Source organism: Taurulus bubalis (assembly GCF_910589615.1).
Source record: "Taurulus bubalis genome assembly, chromosome: 6".
Classification (NCBI taxonomy): Eukaryota; Metazoa; Chordata; class Actinopteri; order Perciformes; family Cottidae; genus Taurulus; species Taurulus bubalis.
Genome location: NC_136594.1, coordinates 20,282,855 through 20,301,164, shown reverse-complemented (window position 1 = coordinate 20,301,164; position 18,310 = coordinate 20,282,855). Strand labels below are relative to the sequence as shown.

At 39.4% G+C, this 18,310-nt stretch overlaps 1 protein-coding gene across 1 annotated transcript in view; it reads left to right on the top strand.

Annotated features, from left to right (window-relative positions):
• The window catches only part of LOC306737399 (zeta-sarcoglycan-like), a gene marked incomplete at both ends in the record, with an annotated part of 307,646 nt that overhangs the window by 249,263 nt on the left and 40,073 nt on the right, over positions 1–18,310 (top strand). Inside the window, 2 exons of the mRNA XM_079219130.1 lie at positions 13,492–13,614; positions 16,657–16,729. Of these exons, the coding sequence (XP_079075256.1) occupies positions 13,492–13,614; positions 16,657–16,729 (196 nt within the window). The remainder of the gene's footprint in view (positions 1–13,491; positions 13,615–16,656; positions 16,730–18,310) is intronic.

Here is an 18,310-nt window from a genome sequence, read left to right as displayed (position 1 = left end):
TGTTATTTTAATGGGGACAGTTTTTATTTTTCATTTTTTCTAAGTGTAGCCGCATAAGCCAAATGTATTTTTGGGAAGAGTGAGGACAAGTACTTGTGGGTGTAACTGCGTCTGTTTTCAAAAAGATTTTGGGAGGGTCATTACCTCATAGCTGCCATTAAAACAACACCTCCAACTTTAAAAGTGACTTTCAACACTCAACCTTTCCCTCTCTCACTTTGTCATCTTTCATTCAACGCACTCACACACTTCCACTCGGTCTTCGCTCCCTTTCTTATCTTCCCTTTCTTTATGCTGTTGTCTTTTTTTACCTTTCACTCCCCCTTTTTTAATCATGCATGGACCTCATCTCTTATTAAACCAATGAATTCCCTGCTGACCTTGTTACCTTCTCCTATACTCAGGCTTTGCATTTATCACTTCATTATCTCTACCTTCTTACACTAATTATGTTCCCTTTTATCTAGGTGGAATCAGTCACCTCATTTCTCTGGCATTCAGCTGATGTAGCTCAAAAAGTGTATTATCAAAGCAGCGGCATGAGGAGACTGAAGGCCATCCAGAGTAATAGATGGTTAATGATTCGTGGTAAAAATGAAGTGAAGAAAGAGATGGTCTGTCATGTGTTGTGCTGGGAATTGGTACTCAATACCTTTAAGATATTCAAAGATTAACCCAGTACCAATATTTTAAAAACTTCTCCAGTCAAGTAATTTAAACACACATTTAAAACTTTTTGTACCTATTTGTATTGTTTTGCTCATGGCTAATTGCTGCAGTTGTTCTGCGATTCAATGTGATGCATGCTTTGCCCAGTATCCGAAAAGTACAATCCATGATAGTGTTGTTCAGTCAAACACGCTGTATTTGATGGATTTGGCAGTTCAGCGTGCCGGAATGCCGTCTGATTTAAAAATGAAATGCATACAATGCAGAAGTCATATTTCAGAAAAAAACTCTCACTCAATTTGGGTATTTATTTAAAAATCATTTGGATGGGGAGGGGACAATTACACAACTAAATGCTTTCATTATATTTCAGGGGTATCGAATGAAGCAGAAAGAAAGGCATCAAATGAAGTACTCGATTGATATCGTTCTCCCTTTAGGGTTCTGCTATTTGTACTGGAATCATAATTTGCTAAAAGATGCCCAGCCCTGCTCATGTGTTGTGGTAGTTAGGAGTCTTTATGAGTGGATTTGTGGATTTATAGCTGCGGAAATGTCAGAATATACAGAATGTTTTCCTATTCAGTTTTCACTCATCAGAAACATGTCAGCTAAAATTGTTTTCTGATTAGTGTGCGGAGTGAGTATTTCCATAAAATTCAATTGTTCCATTACACACAGTCTAATTATGAATCTTACATCTTTTCAAATCCCCCTCTGAGAAACAAATGATGTACATAACAATCATATTTCGCAGTGATCACATTTTCAGCTAGAGTGAGATCTTTCTGGCTTGATTTGGCTGGCTGAGAAACACAGAGATACTAAGTAGTCTAATTTTATCTCCCGTCCTCATCCAATCAGTGGAGTTCAGACAGCACGTCTTCCTCATTTTATTCTGCCTCTCTATGATCAAATCAATGGTTTTAATGAGGCAATTAAAAATACATAGAGCTGAGCATTAACAAACTGGGATACACTTAAGGGGTCATCAAGGACTCAATAAAGGCATGGATTTACTGCTATTGTTGTCAGTTATTCTTATGATTGCACTTTAATTGAACAAAGGCTAATTGTCTGCACACTGCTTTGGCTGCATTATGGCAGATACGCTTGTTCATATGTGTGGGTATGTTTACCGTGAGGAATGCATGTAATGGACCAAACAAAGTCATCCGTCTGCACCAGTGAACTATAGGCTCCACTCTGTGTGGTGGTTGGACAGGACACAATAATAAAAGGACAGAGATCTATCATTTCAAGCATGAACGTGCTCTCTTTGATGCTGGTATGGCAGGTATTGTACATAGATTGGGATTATTTTCCCTGTAAAGTGGAAGAGAGTATTTCTATTAATTTGTCCCCTCTTTTAATAAAGCAGGTTAGTCACCAAACCGCTTTCATATGGATAAGTGGCAATTGTTGGAAGAGCACTCAAGATCTCAAACACTCTCCGTTCCTAACAAACCCAGTAGAGTCGTGGAGAAAATAACAGACACATATAGAGTTATAGTGCAACTGAATATAGCAGTTCATAGTGTTGGTTTCCCTTTAGACTTTGTCCTCAAGGCATTAATTGGGCTGTGATTATATGTAGTGTTGTTTTGATGGATTGCATTATATCGTAAGGCATCCCTTTATGTTGTCCATCGTCTGTATGTGTAAGCATTATGTGCACTAGAAAATGTTTTATCTTTTGATTTAAATATGTCTTGAATGAACGTTGTAAAAGCTACAAGATTATGTTTACTGTTTATGCATTGGAAGGAGTTATACGACCGTGCAGTAACCATCTGTTTTTTTCTCTGTGTTTAATAAAAAGGACATTAAAACATCTGAAAAATTCATGCTCGTTGACGCAAGTCAAATAAGAACACCATCTCCTTCCGGCAATAAGGAAGACTTTATGTGTGTTTATGAGCATGGAATGTTTAGTGCGGAGATAGCAGAAAACAATCCTTTAGTGGTTTGCCATAAAGCAACAATGTACTGTCAGTCTTTCTTACGATCTAGCCTCACATCTGCACGAAATTACATCTTCAGGACATAAGGAAGGTTGTTGTGTTCGGCCTCTGTAAGTCTTAAATTTGCATCCAAACTACTAAACCAACCAAATTGCCCCAGAAGCAAATCAAAAAGGTTATTTGTTAGTATTTCCAAACAACAGTTTAAAATGTACAACCAATAATATTGCAAGCTGAAAAATGCTTTCTGTGGGGCACACTAATAATATCGATTAGCATTTTCTTCTTTTGCATTGTCTGTGTGAAAAAAAACATGAATAATTCAGTGTGCACCGTGGTTGAAGAATCTGCCCCAAGGTCAGAGCAATGACTCAGTATTCCTTCAGGCATGTTTGGAAAGCAAACATTTATAACCGTGTGCATTTTAGATAAAAGGATAGAATGCCCAAGCTCCCTTCTAGACTCACATTAAATTTTGTCCACCACTACATCCCCTTAGGCACTAGTGCCATGTTACTTTACATTGTACGCACTAGGCTAATATCCAGGGGAGGGCTTTCAATAACTGCAAATAGTGGAATATGTATAATCAATCTTTGTAATTGCGAGTTGCAGGGTAATAAAAGAGTGCAATGAACATTCATGTAGTAAGTTAAGTCAGACATCATCTGTACTCTGCAAAAGCCATTTAATGTAAGCACCATGCTGCCTACAAGCAGGTACTGTAAGTTGACACCAGGCTTTTATTGCAAATGTAAAAGGTCAATTAATAAAATGTCTGTCAAGGCTCACTAACTTATATGTAAATGCAATATGTTTTATCTCCTGCTGCTTGCATTTGCCAAGACTTCAGGATATTAATGTAATTATGTTCACAGAGGCATGTACAGTAAGTCACTACAAGGCCTGAAAGATCAGATATACCCCCGGCCTTCCAACAAGGGAACTCCAGATTCTCTAATATGCATTCTTTTTTTGATGTCTTGTTCCTCAGTCATGTCATAGTAGAAGATGATCGGGTGTGGAAATGAGGCTTGCCTAAAGGTTTGAGAGGCACATACGAACATTTTGTCTTGCTCTGAATCTTTGTTCTGATCCCATGGAGAGCCGCTCGGCAAATTTGGCCCGTAAACCTTTAACTTTGTTCCCAGCCCTGCAACAATTTCCATTCATTTATTCATTTATATTTCACCTCAAACATCTGACTATCATATTGTGCTTCACAGTGTAGTGAGGCTTACTTTCATATAAAGTAGGTCAAATTAAATAAATTCAACTTAAGTTGCGATGCATCACTCCAGACGAACCTGATCCTAGCCCGGTTTGTTTTCAGGCCTAGCTCCAGCTTCCAGTTTAGCTGGTCATTGTTATGATCTAGAAAAGTAATGCAATGGTTCCTCCAACTTTCCTTCTACTAGTTCCTCGTAGTCGTGTACTGTGAAGTACACATCAACAGCAGCTCATGTCAAATGGATTAACTTCAGCTGCAGTTATTCCCCACTTGAAATACAGAGCCTCGACCAGCACTGGTCGAAAGTCCAGTGTGTGCACAGTGTTCTAAGAAAAACATTTGTGCTTTTTAAATGCACCAGAAATGCATTATTGCCATCGGTCACTTGAGTATATTATGTATGTACTTGAACCAAAGACTGAATTTCAGGCAGGGAACTGCAACAAACCTGAGTTACATGTAACAGGGGAGTCCGGCAGCATGGAGGGAGATACTGTACTGGTGGTCTCTAATCTCTAATGTGCTGCCAAAGGTTGGCCTTGGCTTTGCTTGTGCTTCCAGTTTAATATGGTATTCCTCATGCTATGCATTTTAATATGTGCTGCCCTGTGGCCAAATATATAGCACTCTCTTTACATCCCCACCTCCTTCTTTATGAAATGATAGATCAGTTCATAAATAGATCAGAGTTTATTATTTAGTCTAATTACATCACCTCTGAGTTGTTTGAAGCTTCCTGGTTACTGTGTGCCAGGATATTATGTTTTCATGAGCAAACATAGAGATAGAATACTCAAAAAACCTGATCATTGCCACAACAATTGTCTGTAGTTACCCAGTCCAAGACTTATTGAATCGCACCACCCTTTCATTAAGATATCCTTTTTAGAAAAAACGTATTGAATTAGTTAGTGTATAAAGGGGAAGGAAAGGTAATTAAATGAAGTTAAATGTTGTTTAACAAATCAGGTTTGTGTGTTTTCATTGAAAGTAGGCCCTAAGCTGGCAATAAATCACGAATTGTGTTAACGCTGACAGTTTTGTTCGCTTGTGTTTTGGGCTTTAAACTGTGTTCATGCACAGTTTAAACACAATATGTAGAGCTACATGCCACAACCTGTACCTGTCTTTCCATCTGCACCTCCTTCCATTTCATCTTCCCTCCATCCCACATCCCCGACTCCAGAGATCAGGTTGATTAATGTAGATGACAAACAGCACTCATTTATCTCTCCCTCTGTCTCCCTCTATCCTCCCTTACCAAATTAATGACTGTAATCAACTCTAAATAAATAATTTGTGTCCCTCAGTGCATGGATCTCACCTTCCCCACCTGTGGCAAATTCAAAAGTTGCATTGCATCGCAGTTTCTTCCATTCTCCTCATCATGTCCCTCCTCCATTTCACATATGTTTCCTCATTCATCTGTGTCTGTTTCTTTTGAGAGGAGATTACAGGTGTGCTGTGGGTTTGATGGGTAGAAAAACAATGATGCAGTGACCCTCTTGTTTCCTGCCATTGCATCATGGTCATGTTGCATGCTGTTTACTTTCAAAGGGCCACAATAATTGCTTTCTATTTGGCCCTCTTCACTGTCTCATGTATTCCCCTGCTCCTTGAACAATGCTGTGCAGCACTTATCTGTCAAAGTTACAAAGGCTCACTTTCAATGCCAGTCAAGTCACTTTACAGCAAGTTGGCTCATAAGTTGACCCTTAACTGTGGGTGTGTGGGGTTTCTGTTGCACACAGAAGGAGGGTTGTTGAGTTCTGACTGTGGGCCACTCTCTTCTTCTTTTTTTCGATGTCTGCGAACAACAAATCTCAGGAACACCTGAAGGGAAACTTCTCAAATTTGAAACAAACGTCCACTTGGGTTCAAGGAGTAACTGGTTGGATTTTGGTGGTGAAAAAAAATGATGCAATAAGACTGAAAACATAGTGTTTTTAAGTTAGCAGCAAATTAGTAACCACAATCCTTTTTCAGATGTATGGAAAATGTGAGGTTGCAGGAGATTACAATATACTTTTCTGTTCACGTTCATATTTTATTTACATTCAGGGGAAGGTAAACACCAATACAATAAAACATAAAGGTTCACTCATGCAACTTGCCAAAGGGAAAGGTTTCAGAAGAGTTAACATAACAAAACAATTAAGCATTGTGTACATTCCACTTTAAATGTTTGCTTCCGTACGGTGTACTTCTTCACATTGATAAAGCAATTTTCTGTTAAATTCCTACCTCCGTTGATCCCTTGTTTCTTTGTTTCCTTGCTCAAAATCAGAAGCTAATGTGGAACAAATGCACACAATCATTTGCTCAGTGAGAATTAAACATTCTTTTTTTTTAAAAGAGGACGAATAGAAACATTTTACTCAACGTTTCATTAAAAATGTCTACACATGCGCCATGCGTTGCGTAATGTGGTTGGCACAATTTCCCCTCAGGAACATTTTCCCTTGCAGAACACACAAAAGAGCCCAGTGGGCTTTTGAATATTCATTGAATTTGACATTCTAGACAGCAGAGGAACTGACAAGCATATCAGCCTGACTCACTCAACAGAATGCTCATCTTAATCCACGATAAGCCTCGTCATGTTTGAATAACTAATCAGGAAGTTTAGTAAGTGAAATCCAGTCAAAGCCAAAAGTATTCACCTGTCATAGAAAGTTATTTTCCGTTGGTTTGTACAGTTTAACTGTAAATATAAAACAAACAGATCCATCTTATCCATCCGTGTTGTTGTACATTGCAATCACTATTTACTATTTACAAAAATCATACACAAGGAGGACACAACTTTGTCTCTTGTTTTCTGTCCATTCCAAAAATATAAGCCGTCGTAGTGTTTCTGCTTGCTCTGGTTCATTGCTTTTGACTGCATGATTATTACGGATATGCACATACGCATTAGATAGTTTGCAAACATGAATGAGAAACGTCCTTGTGGTCACATCATTTAGTAGGAGAGTCAATTTGGCAAGTGGGTCTGTCCGGGTTGATGACAGCCAAAGAGAGGCTTAATGCCAATATAGTCAAAGGGAGAGTTCGCTCATCGAGTTTAGTTGACGGAAATAAAAAAAAACACTGCTAGCAAACTTTCTTTTCAAGGAAGCAATCCTGCCTGAAGTATTTCAGTGTCTGATTCAGTCGATTGACTGTTTGGTTCCTCAGAGCTGTTATATCTTAAGCTGTAGGTGTGCGTATGTGTGAGATAGTTTGAATATGTGGGCATATTTACCAAGGCACTTTCCACTTACCAATGTTCTCGTATTTTGAGTTTTCTTTTTGGTAAGATCACCATTTGTAAGTTCAGACCTGTCACAGGAGTGATGTGCAATGTGTCTGCTTTTAACCAAACCTAATTGTTTCATGAATGGATTTTTTATTTTAATACTTTTAACCAATTTTAAGATTGAAAACCCTTTTGACTCTGCAATTTAAATTTGAAGGTAATTGAATTCTAAATGTTTTCATACAACCCAACGATATCACCAGTCATTTAAATTGTCTATTGGCTATATATTGGCTATAACGACTTCAACCGTGACCCCTCCCATTGCAGTCATCGATCATCTTGCTGCTGAGAGATGTTTTTCCTGTGAACTATTTATTCTTTATTTCAGTGTCAGTACGACCCTCAATTAATACGCCATTAACAGCGCTCATTATTTTTCCCAATTCCTTTGCCTTGGCAGGTCCCTCAATGCTGCTGCTGACGCTGTTAAAAATGATATACTTTCGTTTATGGATCTCAGAAGCAGCACTTCAATATAGGACATATGGTGCCGGACACTTAGCCTTATGTAGTATTATGTGGCGTCAAATCTGCTAATTTACATTTTTCCAGAATTCACACTTATTTATTTACAGGTGGCATTTGTCATGTTTACACTTTTCATCTGCATAGTTAATTGAAGTTAGGAGTATTTGTTGAAACTGACGTGGCACACTTGTACGAGCCAACCGTACGAAAAAAAGTTTAGAAAGGTCTACGAAAATGTTCTTGAATGAGATTTGTCCAAAGACAAAGTGTGTAAGGCATTTTTCACACACAAAAATAGCAGAGAAACCCTATATTGTTTTAATCTTGAAAACTGCATTTGAGCACTAAATTTAAAGAACAACAAATTTTACACACCTTGTAGCTATAGGCTTTGTGAGTGTTTGATTACATCTGAGTAATCTGAGTATGAAAATATAGACTCACATTGACTGTAATAACCATATGTGACAGTTATGCCTCTGGTTACCCCACGAGCAGAGCAGTGCCCATTTTAGTCACTAGAATGTATTATCTCTTTTATCATACAGTACAGGACAGCGTATGTCACAGGCACACGCTATTTGGAGCGGTAGAGCCATAAAGATGCCCTTCATCCTGTCTGGCCAGCTATTATGACTCCAGTAGAAAGTAGATTTTGCCCGATACTGAAGAGACCTGAAGTCCCCCTAACCTGTTTTGGCCAGACTATGTATCTGTTGAATGTGACCTGCCTCGAGATCCCAGGCTCCAATTCATAAAAGGTGAAAAGTGATTTAGCCAATGGCCAGATCCAGCCAAGCATTAAAAACAGCCAGAAAAATCTTAAAAACAGTCATAAAATCTGCATCTCATAATGCAAGGAGACTAAAGTTTTAGTTATATAACCTCATATTTCACTTAAAAGCTTTAATGCTACATTTAGCATATTGCCAAATGTTTGACCCAAGGAAAACTATAGAGTGATTTAAATGAGACAAAATATGTTTGACTCTCTCCACATAGCCAAAGCACTAAACCTGCCTAATTTAAGAATATTTTTTGGGGATGAAGAATGTATTAGAATTTACATATGCAAATATGCATGGCCAGGGATGTACGCAATGCCTGTTCAAGGCCCGACACGAGCGTAGAGAACAAATATTTACTTGAATGTCACATACTATTTCACCCACTCTTGTGATCTCTCATCTCCAGGAATGTGAGAGAGGGATGCTGAGGGGAAGAAGGGTGAGGGTGCTGGGAAAGCACAATCACAAAGCACATTGAGGCTGATTTAATTTAATTTAATACCAAATTAATCTTGACCTGTTTTGGAAAATCAACCATGCATACACTGTTTACTTGGCTAAGCCGCACTTGTCTTTGTACCTATCCCCTAAAACTCTTTTAAAGTGTCGTATTGAGTCATATCCCATCATTGCTAGAAGCCCTAATTTAAAGTCTTGAATTAAAAAATTAGGATAGCAAACCCATATAACTTTATTATGGCCTCAATGCTTTAATGTTCAGTCATAAAAAATTAAAAAAACACTAGCACCATCTGAATGTCCTCTTTTCATTAATTACAGAATACAAATTGGAGAATCCCATTAAAGTTTGTGAAAAGTTTATGCCATATTCAGAAGTTGAGATGCAAGAACAAGAAAAGAATCCACCTAACAGAGGCAGTTAATTGAAAATCATGATGAAAGGAACCTATAAATACATAAGCGACCGACAAGACCAGGGTAGTTTAGGGAACTATGCTTTTGGTGGATAGCAGTTGTAGATGTGAATCAGAAACACTTTATCCAGCCTCAACATCCAAACGAACTTTGATGTGCCCTTGAACATGTAATAGAAAGTCTGTGTAGACCTCCTGACCTCTTTGACCCATCCAAACAAGCTTGTTACACATCCAGCAGACGCAAAGCAACAGTAGCATTCATTTAAAGGCCATGCCTCTGGCCACCAGATAAATGCAATTCCAATATTCATTGTACTATAATGCGCTGTTTTGGCTTCAGTGTGTTCACCACCTACAATCGTTGTTTTAACTTTGTCTGTCTGCAGTTTGATGCTTAGCAGGTAGCTTACAATGGGTCTATCAAAGCTTTTCGACTAAAAACAGCTCCCTTTGTCTCTGGTATAGACCACGGTAACACATAGTTAGTTCTCCTGCCTATAGAAACTTCACAATGCACTTATTAACAAACTAATTTATTAAGTAAATGATTACTCGGTGAAAGAGTTAGTTAGACATTTGATGATTGTTGTTGGATGCTTTGCGCATTGTGAGTGCCCTCTTCTTTTTGAATGTATGGTAAGGATGGGGACTTAAAATCACAACCGTCACATGAAAATGTTCATATTAATACATTTTTCACTTTCTTTTCAAATTGCTCAAAGAAGAACAAGACGGTAGATTTCATGCTGTGATAAAGTTTGATAGTGTTAAGACATGTGTTTAAGGATGACCAAATAAAGAAAAGAAGTTCGCCACACTGTGATACATCAGTGGAAATATTGCAAAAAAAAACTGCTGTTAACTAATTAATGAGAAAAGTGTTCTGGTATGACTATATTAATGAGCAGGGATGTAGTTGCCAACAGGGGTTTTGTGTGAACCATGACAACCAGAAATTAACATGTTTAACTGCAAGCAGGTATGAAGAGGCAAAAGTGAGCGGAGCATGCATTCATTATCCAAAATGAGATGCATTGTTTGTGTTTTGAAAGGGTAATAAACCAAACACAATGGTTAAAACATGTAAATGCCTGTGATACCTGCAGGGCACCCTCATGGCTCAGCAGACTGAAGCTCATGTCACAAGCTTGAGGTGTAAAAAAAAAGTTCAGATCGAACTCAAGACTTCAGCTACATGCACTGTACCGTGATAACTCTTCTTTCTTGTCCTTCAGAAATGAGATGTTCTTCAAGCGTTATCAATACTGAACAATCCGGTTGAGGGAGGAACTTGTGTCAGGAAGTGATTATTTAAATCAGTGCATCAATTAACATGTCTGCCTAATGAGGACTCCTGTTGTTTTTGGTGGCAGCAGAATTACTTTGGTTTTATCAGTGGGAGAGACGTTTTCAGTGGCAAATTAATTGACCCAAAAGCACTTAATTCACACAGAATTAACATTAGCTACCTGCAGATCGCTAACAAGATGAAAACAAAATGATCAGATAGTTATTATTCGACAAACCACTTTTAGTGTTGCTGACAACTAAATGTGTAAAATGGACTTATGTCATTTCAAAGTGTCTAATTTTCATAAGGTTTGCTGCAGAGCGCCTTGATTTGCCCTGCTTGTTATGCTTTATTCTTTTCACTGTGTGTCAGTGTTAAAAGACATTTAGAACAAACATTTCAGAGGCTATAATAAGTCTTTATTCTATTTCAAGTTTACAAGATTACTGACTGACACATCAATTTAGATCTAAACTCCAAAGAACTTTAACAGCATTAAAAAAACATAAAGGGGGCACATCTATCGTTTAATTTTCCATTGCTACACCACATCACTCTTCATTTGCATGAAGTAAAACTGCTCAGCAGAGATGTTTCCGCCATAAAACAAATGACTTCTGGCCACATTGTCTCTTTGTATCTTGTTGCTGCTGGTGTGATTGCACAGGCATATCGAGCATCAAATTGCTTTCTGTTCATCCCATAAACATTATGTTTTCATCCCAGGTTCATTGCAATTTAGCGCTAAAGCCATAGGCACAATTGTTAAGTCATTTCACATGACAGCCCCAGTGCAAAGAGAAGATTGAGTCATACAACTGTAGTTAAAGAACAGATAATTTCATCAGCAGTTGTCTCTTTCTGTAAATAGTCACAGTAGAGGTAATAATAGTTATATTACCTCTTCGGCTGATGCTACTGCTCTTTTTCTACAGTCGATGTATACAGTAAATGTTTCCGATATGCAACAACTTCCCTTTCATTTCAGACTATGTTTTTGCAGTTGTCCCTATCATCGAGGGGAACACATCTCCGGCTGTTTCAGAATCTTGTATACACTGAGACGAGAAGAAGAAAATCACATTTTTGGCAATGTGCTTACCTCCACCCATGTTGGAAATCTTCACTGCGCGGCTGCTGAGCCGAGCAGCCAGAGAGAGCAAACTAGATGTCTGTGACAGCAACCAGCACAGCACATCTCCAAATTAAACCAGCTTCACTTTCTTTTTATTGCTACTTCTTAAACTTAAACCCTCTTTTTCACCTCTATCCTTACTCCCCCCATCTCTAACTGTCAACCACCCCCCCTCCTTTTACATTTGTAGCGCAAATGCGCACACCTTGCTTTTGGGTGATCCTTTAACAACACAAATGTAAATTGCTTTTTCACACAGTCGCTGAAGGAGTGAGAGGCTCTAGCAGGGCGAGATAGACAGGATAAAGACAGTGAGAGAGAGAGATGAGAAAAAGAGCTTAATCCCAGATTGATGGCTGCTAATAAAGTTTGATTATTACTGACAAGGCACTCTGGGTTTCTAATTGACACTTGTACTAGCCTGCTAGACCAGACAGTGGAAAAGAAAGGGGAAAAGGGAGAGAGATGCTTTTCTTAGGGCTCAGGAGGGTTAGCATGGCAGCACTGTCAACGTTTCCTTGAAAAGGCACCAGCAACTAATCTACTGTTGTAGGGATCGGCAAGAAACAGTGGCTTGCTATTAGACAACCAAAGACAATAGCCACATAGTTTCTCTAAGAAAGGAAATAATGAGTAAATTCTCTCCATCTTTTCACTTTTTTATTTGTGTTGTAGAACACGCACGTTTCACATTATTCACAATGTCTAATTAAAATGGAAATGTTTTTTTACAGAAACTTGGCAACCAAAATATAATTTCCTTTGTATTCTTTCAGAAGGAGTACTTCCACATGGGGAGAAACTGTGTAATTTGTCCAAAATATCTTCAACAATTATTCATGTATTTCTTTGTCACACCCTGCATTTCTCTTCAAAGGATGTTTTTGGTTTTGTCCTCCAGGCAACATCATAAAGGCAAATGGAATTATAGGTGAAAGTTTGAATTATTAAGTTTTACAGGGACCTTGCAAACTCCAATCACAACGTAGCCATGTCTGACTGTTGTTTTACTTTTACTTACTACTACTTTTATCTTTACTGTGACAGTGTGTGTATTACACACATACACTGAAACACTGTTCTGTTTCCATGATTAATAAACAATCTATGGAATAATAATCTGTAATGTTTTCATATTATTTAATGTATGTTCCTGGTCTCAATGGCTGATGTAAAGTTATTATCCAGAACCAACTAGTGAAAGAGGGCCAACAGCCACCTCTAGTAGTGTCTGGCCGTATGCTTAGGTTTTCAGATGTTCCCTCTGACATGTCGGCTGCGACCCAATTACAATCAAAGGGAATAGAATTCAGTGTATATAAAAATATCCTCTCCTGAAATATGGTCAACAGTTTTTTTATTGACCGTTTCTTCAGTAGAAAGCAATTAAAAAAAACAGCTTTCTGTGGATTATAAGTAGGGTGTTTATGTCGATTGTGTTCCACAGGCAAAATTATGTTTTCCTGTAAGCTCCTAATGACTACATATTACATCAGCAGTGGTCCCAATATTAGTACTGATATTGCACTGGTGTCACAGCAGGACCACACTTTGAGATGCAGGGGTTCCGAGTTAAAATCCCTCAGTGGTCATTCAATTTAAACCTTTGTGCACTAATGGTTTTGTGAGGAGCTTTTGATAGAAACATCAACAAGATGGCCCGTTTTATGTACCTTGAATGCTCCTTTGTTATACATTTTCACCCGTGACCCTCTCTCTCTCTCTCTCTCTTTCTCCCTTATCTCTCTCTCCCACTTTTACAGGCTCAGAAATGGTAGAGGCTCAGTGTCAGAGGTTTGAGGTGAGGAGTACAGATGGAGAGAGAGTTCTGTTCTCGGCCGATGAAGAGGAGATCAGCATCGGCACCGAGAAACTGAGAGTCACAGGTAGGGCTACGCACAAAAAGTACAACACAAATTGTACTATGTACAATGGTGTGTATAAGTACAGTTTTATTTTGCTTCAAAGGTTTATGGTGGAGTTTTCGACCTCTAGTAATGCTGCAGAGCATTTTTTCTTTATGAGTGGGCCCAAGTTGTGTTAATCTCATACATATGCACAAGGATTCGCACACTCACACATGTGGATGACTCACAATACAAAGTCCTGCCAGTGGTTTTCACACTACTAACAATGATCAGCAGGTTGCGGTAACGTGCCAAGATGTGCAGCAATGTGCCAACAAAGTCAGGGATGAAAAAGACATGTAAACATGGGCGTTTATCAAGAGGAAAACACATTTGTTAGAGCTTAAGAAGTCACACTGAGCAACACGGAATGTACACATAGCATTTGTTTGTTTACCTTTAATATTAGCTATATAAGCTCTTTGATTTAGGCAGTTATCATGCCTCTATAAGGCAGAGTGAAACAGGTTGTTGTCTGACACCCAGAATACTGTGCTGAAGTGAAATTAATTCTGCATCCAGATATCTGACAGATAATCGTGATAACGACATCATCATGAATTGTCGCTGTCTGATTTGTGATTAAAAGGGCAATATCAATCATTCCAGCGTAAAACAGTGCCTCATGGTAAAGCTATACATTCACATACAGTATAGATCACTGTAGAGGTCACAGTTTTGACAAGCTTACGCCCCTTTTTCCACATTCATGAGGAACAGATTTGTGTTTCCTGATTCATGAATGGGGTGATACAGGGGTGGACGAACAGTGGGCTCAGACTCATTTGTGTAATAAGGTTACTTGGGGACGCACACGGCGTACAGTACACACACACACACACACACACACACACACAGTCGTAGGCTGTTAAACAGAGTGCTTCTGATTAGTGCAGCCAAACAAGACTCGGGTCAGCAAGCAGAGCAATTTTTTTGCTGAATCAAGAATAAAAAAGGTTAGAACAAGTGAGAGATACAGTGGGAACTAATAGAGAAAGAGGAAGAAAGCCAAAAAGAGACAGATAGATGACAGGTCTGAGCAAAGCCAGGTGAGCATAATTGCAGAGGAAAACAGAGACAAAGCAATTTAAGTAAAATGAAAGAAGTGATAGAGGAAAATTGCCTTTTGGTGCACGATAATATAATTTTCCCCCCTCTCTCTCATTTACTTATTCTTTCTGGAGTGGAGCTGAAGTGGAAGTGTTTGTATATGTGTGCATTTATCTGCGTGCATGTTTGAATACATCAGTAATTCTGTTACCCAATGTACTTTCACAAATACAAAACGCACACACATACACACACCTCCCAGTGGTAGGTGTGTCCGTTAGAGGCACTATGAAAAATGTTGCCGTCATCTAATGTTTGATTGAGGTCAGAGATAAGCTGACCTCACCCTAGGTGGCAATGTTGGAGTTGTAGTTCGATCTTTAATCCTCGCTCGTCCCTGACTCTAATTGCTGAAAGTTCAGATAGCGAGTTCATTGTTTTTGGGGATAATTTCCTATAGCGGAGAGACACCGTAGCCATAGAACTACAACTGATAGTGTGCACTGTAACACTAATACTAACGATCTCTATGTAAAGGTTGATGATGGAAACATTTTCTACTTACTCGTGACTTCCATTTGTGAAAATATAAACCCAGTGTGTGGTGGTTTCTCATGCACTGGCTCTGCTTTGAAAACACTCCACGACAGGTGTCGCCTGTGACAGCTCATAAACATTTCATATACACAATGCTCAGGAGAGCATCTCAGACAATCGTAAATATAGAAGTGAAACCAAAAGGAACGCAGTCAGGAGCTGGAACAAACATGGCCAGTGGTTGACAAAGTGAGGAACATCATTGTGCAGAGAAGCAATCCAATGTAGCTACACACACACCTTTAACTGCCATCTCTATTGTCGGGAGAACTGGGAGCTTGTTCTCTTCTCTTGTTTCCTTCTGCTGGCAGTTGCACAGACACACATTTGCGCAGTGTTCAGTAGGCCTCGGAAATAACCCTCAGAAAACTGCGTTTCAACTAACATTAGCAGCAGTTACCTCCAAGTTGTGGTCCTTTGGATGTACAACTGCATCTTTGATCCCGCCAATGAGCAGTTTACATTTTTTAGCAGTGCTGATGTTCTAACACGCTTTCTACGGTCTCAGCAGGTGCCATGACCAGCACTTCCCCCAAAGCATCTGTTCAGGGCTGCAGGCTAAAGCAGGGTTGCTTGCTGCACACGGGGGGTTAAACACTGCATTATATCAGAGCTAACCTTTTCCGCCAACAATTATGTTCATACTGCATGCAACTGTTCTGCATTTGTCAAATGTGTTTTGGGAGGGAGTGTAATACCACTGAGATAAATCCTGAACAGAATGAACTCAAATTGTCAGCTGACTTGGAGTTAAAAGTCTTCGGGCCAGTTAGGGAAATATTATTTCTAGGGCTGCACGGTGGTGTAGTGGCTAGCACTGTCGGCTCACAGCAAAAGGGGCCCAGGTGGTCCTTCTGTCTGGAGTTTGCACGTTCTCCCTGTAGCAGCGTGGGTTCCCTCCGGGTTCTCCGGCATCCTCCCACAAAGACATGCAGCTCAGGTTAAATGGAGGCTCAAAAAAATTGCCCATTATGTGAGCGTGAACGGTTGCCTGTCTCTATATGTGCCCTGTGATAAACTGGCGACCTGTCCAGGGTGAACCCTGCCTTCGGCCAATGTCAGCTCAGATCGGCCCCCGGGTCTCTAAATAGGATAGGCGGTTTGGATAATGCATGGATGGATGATTATTTGTTTTAAATCAAGTCAACGCTGTCTTCCAGTGAGAGACAGAACATAACCAGTGAATGTGTATATTGCTACTGGAATACTGATATATTTGAATATGATTTGTATGACACACAAGCATTGTGACATACATTGTAAGTGTGTGCCTGGGCTCCAACAGTAGATGTATGATGCAATGTGCAGGCTTTCACACAAAAGATTGATATATTTTATTTTCCTTACTTTCCTACACTCTTACTCTTTCTACAGGGAATGAAGGCGTGGTGTTCAGCCATTCTGTAGAGACATCACATGTAAGGGCAGAACCTTTCCAAGACCTCAAGTAAGTACTCTAAATTATTTTGTGAGTATGCGTGTGTGTGTGTGTGTGTGTGTGTGTGTGTGTGTGTGTGTGTGTGTGTCTGTGTGTGTGTCTGTGTCTGTGTAGTCTGGCACATTGGCTCACTTTACAAGTTCCCCTTATTGTTAATATTTTAATTGTGGTGGAATATTTATGAAGTGTGTGTTCTTATGAATAATTTCTGAGATAGTAAATAAATATTCAGTAAATAAAACATTTAGGAGGAAAGAAAAAAGATGTTGTTGAGTAAAAATGTGAGCTGCTGAGTTAGCTAGCCAGTCCTGTGGTACAGTGTGCGAAAGATTTATAATCAGCTCACTGCAGAAAGAGTTATGCTGCTGATTGGCAGTCTGACAGGCCTGACAGAGGGAACACAAGTCCTCTGGGCTTCAGTGTATAAGGGTCAGGCTGTAACCAAGTGGAGCCTTCCACCGATACACTACAACACATGTAGTGCACGCTTGATGCTCGGTTTCTCCTATTTACGAGAAGGGTTTATTGCCTTATCAGCTTGTACATGAATTCTATAAGACACCGTTTTCATTAGACCAAGTTGCTTCAAATTGTTGTGAGGTAATGAGGGCATTACCTGAGGGAAGTCCTGTCCAAATGATAACTACTAGAACGTTTTTGTTTATCTTGTATCTATCCAGATAGAAATAGAAATAAATAAGGTATTAAACAGAGTTAGTGTGACCACAGGCAGCTCCTCAATAACGCACCGCAGGCTCAGCTCAGTCTGATCTAAAGTTGCTTACAATATCAATATCGCAGACTGTTGGTTTCCCTGTAACTGCAATAGGATGGATCACAGCTGAATGTATGTTTGCTCTCCACATCCCCTCTCCTGAATGGTGTTCTGGGTGCCCGTCATGCACATGTGGATTCCTTCATTACTAATGTCTCAACTTCATTCAAGCACTTGTCTGACAGGATTTAGCTGAAATAGCTCTTGGCCAGGGAGGACAACACAAACAGGGAGGGAGGAAAGGAGGCGGAGAGGGAAGCTGACAAAGTGACAGAGGAAACCAAGATGCATGGAATGTGGTGTACAAAAAAAAAAGTGAAAAGGGGAGGAAGATATAATTGACTGGATAGAGGGAGAGGACGCAGGGTTGGAGTAAGGGGTGATGAAGAGGACAATCCAAAGATAGAAAAAAGAAGACAGAGGGGCAGAGGAGGGTGACGAAGAGAAATAGTTCAGGAGGAGGAGATGGAAGTTAGTGTATAGAAGAATAGATTAAATCGAACTGGCTCCTGCAGCAAATAATGGGATACAGAGAAATATGAAAGTATTTTGGGTGTGCAAAAATAGCCACAGTTCCTACTTTTGTGGGGGGAAATTGGGGACATTTAAGATACTGAACCAAAGTAAAGGACAACTTGTCAACTGCATGAGTTGTGTGTTTTTCATCGACCTGCTTTAAAAAGAAGCAGATAATTATACGAGACAATGTCTGGGTAGGCTGATGGCTGACCACATGACATTATGAATCTTTAAATGTGGGTAATTGTAAGACAGTTTGCCTGATACTCGTCTTAAGCATTTTATTTATTTTTTCA